The following is an 11,385-nucleotide window of genomic DNA, read 5'->3' on the forward strand; positions in this document are numbered from 1 at the left end:
GATTGGACAGTGCCCGGTGAGACTTCATTCAGCCAGGGGTTGTTAGTCAACAAGGATGTTGTAGGAATTAAATGGGGTCTGTCTGTCTGTCTGTGAGCTTGAGTCAGTTCGTAGATCATTTTAGACTGTATTTATAGGATCACCCAGAAACCATCCATATCATTTTATGCCAAGGTGGAAAACATAATGTTACGGTTGTTTCCTCTACTTGGCCAAAGATAACGGTGGAGATTATGTTTTCACTCCTGTCTTTGTGTGGCTATTCTTGTAAACCACTGATAAGTGGCAAGTCCAGTGTAGGCTGCAGCTGGCTGGCCTAGAAACCAAATCCCTGCCATATTTTTCAAATCCATCTATGATGACTACAGTTTTTGTGGCGTGGCTCTGTAGCAGGTGAGCCGTCTCTGTCTGTCTCTGTCTATTAGTGGGGATATCACTGGTGAAGGAAGTGAGGAAGCAAGAAATGCCAAAATGGCTGCATAAGAGCCTATTGGTCAAAACACCATCTCCGATTGAAGCCGGTCTGAAGCTGTGTGGAACTCAATCCAGTATTTGGGAAGGAAGACTGATGTCATTGATATGATGTCAGTATTTGGAGAACAGTCTAAAGCCAGAACTCCATATTTGGGCAAGACTGTCTTCAGAATAAATAGGTTAAGAGATTCCTGTATAGTACATAGACCGGTGCCCTTCGGCATCATCCTACTCAGAGACCATGCAAGGCAGGAACAATGCAAGTACCCAACCCTACCCTGTTAAGCAATATCCGCTGTACCCAGTGGGTACCAGTACCACAGTATTAACTAGAAATGCACTCTATCGAGGTGCCATGAGGTGTGCTCACCACTGGCATCACCGCTTCCACAAAAAAAAAACTGATATATTATGATATATGTCAATGACATCACCACTGGCATCACAATTCTGGTTGCTCATTACCTGTTAATGATGACGTTGCCAGCGATGCTGGTCCCTGATTGGGCTACAGTCTTAAACAAGAGAGGACACCGAGATACCGGTACATACATACATATACATACATACATACATACATACATACATACATACATACATACATACATACATATACATACATACATACATACATACATACATACATATACATACATACATACATACATACATACATACATGTATACATACATACATACATACCCAGCCAATCGCAGTACTTACGCACTCTGCTTGCGCAAGTAACCAGAACTGCACTCTGTCGAGGTGCCAACTTGTGTCTTGTGCAGGCCTAGTTGTGCGCCTTGTTATTTATATCAGGTTGCGCTTGTTGGTGGTGACGTCACCAAAAACGCTGCTCCCTCATTGGCTAAAGGCCCTGCCTTTATACTGTTGGCCGGAAATAGACATAATACATAATATACAAATGGGCACCAGCCTTTTGAGGGACGATGCAAATTGGGAATGCATGCCCATCAGTTTATGCAATACACATTGTACTTGTCCTCAGAGTACCTGTTGTAGGCTACTTTTGTCAGCGTATGGGTGGGCGATATGGTGATAATTATCGTTGAGACGATACAATGTCTCCACGATATGCCTTTTCAGAGGTATCGTATATATCATGATACAATTGTACAATGTCTCCACGATATGCCTTTTCAGAGGTATCGTATATATCGCGATACAATTGAGGGAGCCTTGTAAAAAATCCTGTTTAATCGTTAATAGATTCATTGCAGAATTCAATTATTGGTCTAAATCAGTAGTTCTCAAACTGTAAAATGTCAAGGTCTCTTAACTCTGACAGTATACAAATGAAACCAAATGGACCCATAGGGTCCATTTGGTTTCATTTGTATACTGTCAGAGTTACATATTTGTAAAGTTACATTTAGACCTCCCAAAAGGAAGGTCTAACCTCACTTCTAACCTCGGTTCGAAGTGAAGCGGTGAACTTTTATTCTATGTATTCTAGAGCTATGAACTCTGTATATACATTCGGTTCGAAATGAAGCGGTATGTGTTTTAGAGTTCCAGAGCTCAGAATTCTGAATTCTGAATGATTTTATCTGGAGGGCCGAATTGTCATGTGAAGCTTGACCAATCCTCAAAGTATGGTCTCATTGGACATTTTTAATCATCCAATCATCAGACCGGGACGGACACTACACACATATTCTGGACGTACGGGACAGATACAACCTGTTCATTCTGGACTGAAATGACCATATATGGACGACGTGGGGGACACACATGGGACACACATTTACGGACAGATAAAACCTGTTCCTTCTGGACTGAAATGACCATATATGGACGTGGGGGACACACATGGGACACACAAAGCCACTCCTTGGAAGCGGCTTTCACCGCTTCAAAAACCAACGTGAAAAAAGAATCATGATTAAATCATGTATCGTGATACAGCTTGGGAAAATATTGTGATTTTGTATTTTTCCATATCGCCCACCTTTATGTCAGCGTACTACTCAGGTCAGTGCAGTGACCACTACACAAGACCGATCAACCAAATATGGATACATATGGATGCACAGTTCCATTGCACAGGCTACGACTTATACTGATGCAACGGCACAAACGTGACACAAAGCTCGACCAATCTGTGAAGCTGATGGGTTGGGGAGGCCAAACAGGGAAACCGATGAAAATGAACATAAATCTTACTGATTGTAGCTTTATTTATTTTTTTGGTGAGGGTGGAAGATGAGAATGGCCCAGGCAATCTTCTGTTCTGTAATGTAGTTGAATATCGAGTTACGGATTTGCCCTTAGTCTAACGTTCTGCTTCACAGTATTATTTACATACTGCTTATAGTGGAAAATGCAAATGCTAATCCATACACCAAAACTTGGAATTTTCTAAGCTTTATTTGAGAAAATATATTTAGCAATACAAATATGTATAAAACCACAAAATAATGTGTATTATAAAAGGTTATATAAACATTTAAATCTACATGAAACATTTTATTCTAAATGAAAATGTTGTCAGTTCAGGTAGAATATCCTTGTTATTTAAACAGCATGTACAAAACGTACAAATATGGCACTGAGGGAAAGGCTGAGAAAACACAGCTAAAGTTATATAGAATATAGAAGCACTGAAATATTGGTCTCCAGTCACAGATATTCAGTGCAAAACATACAAACAAACAAAAGATATTAAGGCTACTGTACGTCTCAACTAATTATTACCACTTTCAACCTGGCCTTCATATTTTGGGTACAAATTTCCAAAAATATAAAAAACTGTTTAAAAACAATAAATAAAAATAGCGAAAACTAGAAGCAGTGCTCTTATGAGCACAGGTCTCTGCCAGGTCAAGTAAGTTATTGTGGCCTCCTGGTGGCGCTATAATAGGCCAATGTGAAAAGGGTGCCATCTTCAGCCTTTTTCTTTCGGCCTTTCACGGCAATCAAACGCTGCATTCATGATTTGAGGCATTTGGTTCCAAAAACATGTTTTGCAAAAGTCCACCTGCTGGTGGCGCTATAACAGGCCAATGTGAAAAGTTGGCATTGGTTCCTCGACCTAGTGGGAATGCGTGTGCACACCGCAATCCATGCTGTGTTCATGATTTGCAGCATTTGTTCAAAACGGGCCACTCCTGCAAACTTTCTAGACAATCAGGATGGAATATGAATAAGCAAAGATATCCGTTTGGATACTATACTATAGAGATCATGTGGAATTGTGTGAAATTTGCTTAGAATCGGAAGGAGTAATTTAAAAAATATGTTTTACATAAGTCGGCCTCCTGGTGGCGCTATAAAAGGCAGATGTGAAAATGCAGGGCAAAGGTTTCTCCTTGTCCTCTAAGGAGGTATAGGTAAAAACACCAAAAACACCTGTTATAGCACCACCATGAGGCTGATCTTGAACTTTTTCCAAGTGGCATTGATTGTGTTCATGATTTGAAGCATTTTGTTCAAAACGGAGCACTCCTGCAAACTTGCCAATCAGGATGGAATATGGAAGACCCATTTTATTTAATGACTATAAAGATACCGTGTACCAATTTGCGTGATTTTTGAACAAAATCTGTAGGAGTACTGTCCAAAAATGTGTTTAGCAGAAATTGGACTCTGCACCTGCGCGTCTAACCGGTGTGAGTACGTTCATTGAAAATAATGGGGGTGGATGTTTTGACGCGCGGCGTCCGCAGACGGTGTGTGTCCCCCTTATAAAAGGCCCATGTGAAAGGTTTGTCACAGAGGTTCTGCTCTGGCACCCAGGGTCAGGGAGTGTGCGTGCACAGTTTCGTCACAATGCTATGTGTTATGAGCTTGATCGGCTATTTCAGTGATTTGTTATACAGGACTTAAAGGGATATTTCACTTTCAAAAAAACTTTTGGTCATTTTATCTTCTAATCAGGCTTTATGAACACCCTGGACAGATTTTAATTTGCTTGATTCAATGTTTAGAATATTTGATGTTGTAACTTCAAACTCAATTTTAACCATGATATATTCATTAGAAAAACCATTATTTTTTCTGTTGATTCATACTACCCTCCTAATAAGTGAGCAGGCTGTCAATAACTTTTTTCATTTATTTTTAATAATTATTTGGGAAAATGGAAAAAATGAAATACAATAAATGAAAAAGTTATCGAAAAAACACGGCCTGCTCACGTATTAGGAGGGTAGTACGAGTCACCAGAAAAAAATAATGGGTGTTTTTAATGAATCTATCATGGTTAAAATGGAGTTTGAAGTTACAATGGGTGTGCATGGGGTGGGGCCCTGGTGGAGGAGGGCCTGGTAACATTTACATCAAATATCTAAATATTGAATCAAGCAAATTAAAATCTGTCCAGGGTGTTCATAAAAGCCTGATTAGACGATAAAATGACCAAACGTTTTTTTGAAAGTGAAACATCCCTTTAAGTGGTTAACATGCTTCAATCTATTTCAAACCATACATTCCACAAACCATACAGTGTTAAACACAACCCATGGATGATGATGATGATTATTATTATGAATTGCCATAGGCCTGTATCATTGTCATATTTTCAATGCATTAACAATGGTTTGTCTTCTACACAAGGGAGATATCAACTTACTAATGAAACAAACTGCAGAGAGCCTCCAGTGAGATAGCAACAACTGTCACCTATTCAAAATATTTAACATAAATAAACAAACGTATTATCACTAATCCTTTCGGTGCGCCTCACGAGACTGTAATTTCTTCATCCCCCGATTCTGAGAAGTCAGACTGCTTGCTGGACTCCGACAGAGAGGACAGATCATGATGACGATGGTGATGAAGATCATGATGGGACTCCTGGCCATCCAGTAGAACCTGACCACTGTGGTTCTGTGTCATTAGATCGAGGTGCGGTTTCCCCTCACCCGCCACTGTCCCTTGGCAGTAGGCCCCGCCGACATCGGTGAGGTCGGGGTGGGGGTTGGCTTTGGTGGGCAGGGTCTGCTGGCGGCAGCCCCCCGTTGACAGGAGCTCACGCTCCTTGGAGTTCCGCCACTTCATCCGTCTGTTCTGGAACCAGATCTTCACCTTGACATGAGACATTCAGAAGATGAGATTTATTTGTCATGTCAAAATACATTTGGTTGGCCAAAACATACTGTAAATACTTTGCAGTACAACTTAGATCAGTGCTTTTCAAACTTTCAAATGTCAAGGTACGGGTTCATTTGGTTCCATTTGTACACTGTCAGAGTTACATACTTGTAAGGGTCAATTTAGACACTCCTAAAGGACCCCACAGAGTCCCGGGAATCCACTTTGAGAAACACCAACTTAGATGTACAGTGCATACATATACACATCTAACTTGTAGGAGAGATATGAAATCTGGGCTGTCAACAAACTCAAGATTCGCTTACTAAAATGAGCAAGTGTGATTCTGATTTTGCATGATTCTCCATCTCTGGATCTCTGCATCAACACATTTTTCAACTGGCCATCTCTACCTGGGAGTCTTTGAGTCCCAGCTTGCTGGCCAGTTTCTTCCTGTCTGGCTTGCTGATGTACTTCTGCTTCTGGAAGGTTCTCTCCAGGGCTTTACGCTGGAGGTCTGAGAACACGGCCCTCCGCAGCATGCCCCTCCTGGGCTTCCCCCTGGGGAGCAGAGGCCATGAAAATGTCCCTGGGACAGGAACTACAGAGGACGAGGCAGAGGCTGCAGGGACACAAAACAACAATGCCAACATATTACAGTAATTGTTTATCATTCTTCTCAACTAATAATAACAAATATTAAAATAATAATAATAATCTTTCATCTTTACATCTGGTTAATATCTTAGCATGTCATCTAACTTGACCATGATGCTCTGTGTCCAGCATTGCCATTCATCCAGAGATGGGTTTTAGTATTAAAGGATGACTGAAATTTAGAATAAAAATACTGTTGTTTTTTATTATTAATGCTAGGCCGATGCCTGTTGAGAACTATGCCCGTTGGGAATGCATGCCCCATAGGCTAGCCGCTATGCAATACCCGTTGTACCAGTTGTTAGACTACCCATTGTACCCATTTGTCTGTGTCCCTTTTATGCCCATATATGGAGGTCTCTGTATCTCCTTTAGGGTTTTAGAGTGGTCTATTTTTACTGAAAGTTACTGCTCTTGATCACTCTGGATTAAGAGCTTTTGATAAATGTCTACATTTTAAATTGTAAATTTGATTGTCAGGGACAGCATATTCAATAAATAAAGCTAACACTATTGATCCCTGATTGGAGGGTTTCTAGCTCCACCAATATATTCTGATTTCCTTTATTTCTGTCTGAAGCTGAATGTGAAAAGCTCAGTTTGTCCATTGGTGGAAACAGAGCTTTATGGTAATGAGAGAGGCTCTCCTTTCCAAAACTCAGTCACACAGCCTCTAATGAAGCATGAAGGGGAATTGTATGGCTGGTAATTGTATGGAAGACGTAACTGTGTAGTAATGAAGTGAGTGGAAAAGGCCTCCGACAGGCCATTATATTATGGGTCTATTAAAGACTTGCCACTATATTATAGTCCTATCACTGCCATTGAAAACCTCTCTTGCTTTGAGACTAAGCATACACAGTGAGGTGGCATTCAGGGATGCCCAATAGGCCAGTTGGATGTTTTAATCTTTAAAATTGGCAAACATTAATGATGACAAAGCAATGTGCATTGCATTCATGTGTGCATACATGTCGTGGTGGCTGTATTTGTCTCTTTAAAAATAAATATAAACCATATAGATTAACCATTTGTGTCCTATAGCCTATACTTTGTTCGTTGTACGACAGTAGTGAAAATACCCGATCTACAAGTTGACAACGCATGGTTGTAGCTTGTAGATCTGCAATTTTTGCAATTATTTATTTATTTATTTATTATATATTATATTCAATAGGGATGCCAGGTTCTGTGTGGTTAATATGAATTGCTGGAACAAAGCCACCTTCTATTTTGCTCGAGAAGTCAAGTCAGACGCCTATCTTTGAATCGCATACAGTGATTGCAAGCTATGCCAAGGACAAGAGAAGCGGTCCCTTGTCTATAAGCATGCATAACAGACCTGAACCATAAACATGCTGGCCTCTCTCTGTGCCCTTGTGAAAATATTCAAAGAGGTGAATGGAGCCTAATAGGGAATTAGTGCATGACTGGTAAAGACCTGTGAGTAGCAGGGGCTAAGTCAGACCCTGTGAGTGAGTGTGTGTGTGTGTGTGTGTGTGTGTGTGTGTGTGTGTGTGTGTGTGTGTGTGTGTGTGTGTGTGTGTGTGTGTGTGTGTGTGTGTGTGTGTGTGTGTGCGTGCGCGCGTGCAAGCTTGTGCATGTATGTGAAGCAAAGTAAGATAGAAAGAGATGAGTGTGTGTGTGTGTGTGGGGGGGGGGGGGGGGTGGAGCAGTGAAAGGAAGATAGATTGTGAGAGTATTGAGAGAGTGAGAGTGTGTGTGGTGGTGGGTGTGTGTTCATGTGTGTGTGTGTGTGTGCGTGCATGTGTGTGTGTGTGTGTGTGTCATTTCAGCCCCTATTGGTCACGGTGCTGAGAGCTTTGTGGGTGCACGGAGGGCTCGGTGGGAAAAAGACAGCGCGTGAAGGGGCACCGGGGTCTCGCGCTGGGAAGGAACCCACCTCACATTTAGAACCGTGACAAACGGGGCTAATACATTTAGAGCGTGACAAACCGGGCTAATTTGTAGATTAGGACAACCAGTGCTAATGTCAGCAGTCAGTAGGTCTACTAAATAGAGCTTCAAATTGGCGAAACTGATTCTGAGCTTCTCCGAGCTCTCCTGGGCATTCCGTGACTGAGAGACCTGCAATGTGCTCAGATAAACCTCATTTATAGACTCTAGTATGACCGTGTTGCTGCTTGCCGAAAAGAAGAACCAAATCTTCGTGCTTGCTGTTGTTTTTTTGGAAAGCGACACCTGCGTGCGATGGAGTAGGACTATATATTAATCATAATTTAGTACGTGCTCCAGTCCTCCTTTGGTATTTTTCTACATTTTGCACATAATATGAAATGTCCTCTAATTAAATGTATGCCATTCCCTCCTAACTATTACTATTATCTTACTACAGCACCCAGGGAGCAGTTGTAGGGGTGAGGTGTCTTGCTCAGGGCTGGGCAGACTTGGGGACAAACTGGGGAACTTCTTCCCAGTGGGGCTGCATCTGCATGTCTACCCATTCAGCTATGGCCACCCATGCATTGAGCTTAATGGATAGCCAGATTATCATTTGATAAAATACAAGCAAAGCCTCCAATATCCTATAGTTAATCAGCCTAATAAGTGTAACAGGATCCATTGGTGTGACAAAAGAGTCCAGTTGATGTGCTTCTGAATTTAATTGGCACCAAAATTGCTCCATCTAAAGTGTCAAATAATTAACGATGTTTTCAAGCATGCAGTTCCAAAATATTTAAAATAAATAAATATGTTTAAAATGTAAAATATTTCAAAAAGTCTAAAATCTCAAATTATGTATAGCAACATGTTGTGAGCTTGTAGATCAGCTATTTCTTTGCCATTTGTCGTACAATGAAGTTTAGAGGCTAAATTGAAGACTAAAGTGTGTATATCTAAAATATAAGCAAAGGTCCAACTGGAAGTGACTTTATAATGCCCTATAATGAAAGAGAAATGGCAAGGCCCCTACCAGTGAAACAGGAGGCCCTGATGAAAGGATGGAAGGAGCCATCAAAGAAAGGCAGAGTGAAGGACTTGGTCTGCAGGCTGCACACTGCAGGAGAGGATGAGGAGGCTGTAACATACAGTAGACTGATCAGACCATCACACATGGAACCATGAACTGTAACATACAGTAGACTGATCAGACCATCACACATGGAACCATGAACTGTAACATACAGTAGAATGATCAGACCATCACACATGGAACCATGCACTGTAACATACAGTAGAATGATCAGACCATCACACATGGAACCATGCACTTCAAATTAATAAAAAATAAATAAAAATGTGATGGCTATTTTGGGGCGAATGTTCCGCCCAAAATAGGCATGCTGGGGTTAATAAACAGAATAATTAATGGTTCAATACCGCTTGCACACACACGCACACGCACACGCACACACACAGTGTTGGGAAAGTTACTTTGAAAGCGTATGTTACAAGTAACTCACCATGGCAGTAACTTGATCAAGTTAAAGTTATACCCCTGGAGAAATATAACTTATAAACTTGAGTAACTTGAGTTACTTTTGTTCAACTTTTATTCTACAAAAAAAAGTCACATGCCAGCAGAAATATGCCTCTCAACTGAGTTTTATGTTTTATTTAAAAATACATTTTCTTTAGTAAACATATGTGTTCCTAAAATAAAGTTAAAAACAAAATAAGAAAATTATGATCTGGACATTTGATCATCAATCTTCACAAAACTTAAATGTAAAATTATAACTTCGTTTGTAACTTCTTGAAACTTGAGCCAAAAATGACCCAAAAAAGTATCTCAGTTACTTGACGAGTTACAGAAATATGAATGTAACTCAGTTACCAGTAAGTTACAGCAAAATGTAACTCAGTTACATGTAACTTTAGCTTCCCCAACACTGCACACGCACACGCGCGCGCGCACACACACACACACACACACACACACACACACACACACACACACACACACACACACACACACACACACACACACACACACACACACATGCACTTTTATAGGCTACTTACATCTGATTTAAAAAATGAATCAGAATTTGTTTATTTTATTGAAGTCTCTTCACAAACAAATTTTGATTTGGTGTAATTGCTCTCAAACATGTTTTTTATTAGTCCTAGATAAATAGCCTACATATCAATAATAATGCTAATAATAGGGTAATAATAATAGGGATAATATTTATGATAATGATCATTATAATGCTAATAATAATAAAACTGATATAGGTGCATCTTCGTGATGTCCTTACTGTTTCTTGTGGACGGCGCTAGGATTGCGCTGACACCGAACTTCAGGTAGCTGCTGCTGGACTCCTGGCGCGCGGCGTGAGAGGAGACGCCGCTGGCGCTGCTTCGCTCTCCTTGGCACGCTCCTGCCGCGGAGGGAGAGGCGCAGGGGAGCGGTCTGTGGGCCGGGAGGAGCCCGGCCCCGGGGGTCCTCCCGGGGTGCGACGGGACGGTCCGCTGCAGGTAGCTGACAGCGGCGGGTCGGCTGATGCGGAGGAGGTCGTCAACGAGGAAGCTCGACGGGAACGAGCGGGCCATGGGCGATGACAGAGCCGCCGGGGGACGCAGCAGGCCCGGGTAGAGAGGAGGAGGCAGGGCGCTGCAGGGGAACATCATGGCTGATCCGGAGAAATTAAAAACGGTAAAACGATTCCAACTCGGTTTCCCTCCACCTTTCTTCCGGGGAGCTTAAATCTCTATTTCGCGGAAGCAAGTTTTTTGCAGGGTAGGGATGAATGTTAAAAGACCACTACCAACCCTATAGAAAAACATCACTTTTATTGACTTCGCTCTCACATGCTATCACATAAAAGTCTGGTCTTTCTCGCTGGTGTCGTCTGTTTTATAGCAGAGAAATCACAAAACGTAAAAGTGTCACAGTCAAAGTCTCACACAGAGACGCATGAAGTTCAACGCTCAGCCCTGCGCTCCTGGCGCGATGGAGAGGATGCCGGGTGCGGATTGGTCAGCGGCATATGAATGGATGGGGATGGATTAAAGTCAGGAACACCCAGTGGGGGACATATCATCACCCAATGTAAGAATGTATACTCCATCTAAGTAGGCCTACATTTACTTAATTACTGTACTTAAAATGTTGAGGTTTTTGTACTTGTGTATTTCCAATTTCCAATAGCCTCCATAACAGCCATCTCGGATCCAAATATTGTAGCCTACTTTTACTCCACTACATTTATTTGAAAACTTTAAGTTACT

The 11,385-nt window shown here is 41.5% G+C and overlaps 1 protein-coding gene across 1 annotated transcript; it reads right to left on the reverse strand.

The window, feature by feature from the left end:
* Window positions 1-5,178: 5,178 nt before the first annotated feature.
* Window positions 5,179-10,785, reverse strand: LOC308294008 (homeobox protein DBX1-B-like; the record flags this gene model as incomplete). Its single annotated transcript, XM_080736705.1, has 4 exons — window positions 5,179-5,523; window positions 5,943-6,151; window positions 9,122-9,205; window positions 10,413-10,785. 4 exons carry the CDS (start codon window positions 10,783-10,785, stop codon window positions 5,179-5,181), a joined length of 1,011 nt encoding a protein of 336 aa, XP_080592831.1.
* Window positions 10,786-11,385: the final 600 nt, after the last annotated feature.

Source organism: Nannobrachium achirus (genome assembly GCF_963921795.1).
Source record: "Nannobrachium achirus genome assembly, chromosome: 11".
Lineage (NCBI taxonomy): Eukaryota > Metazoa > Chordata > Actinopteri > Myctophiformes > Myctophidae > Nannobrachium > Nannobrachium achirus.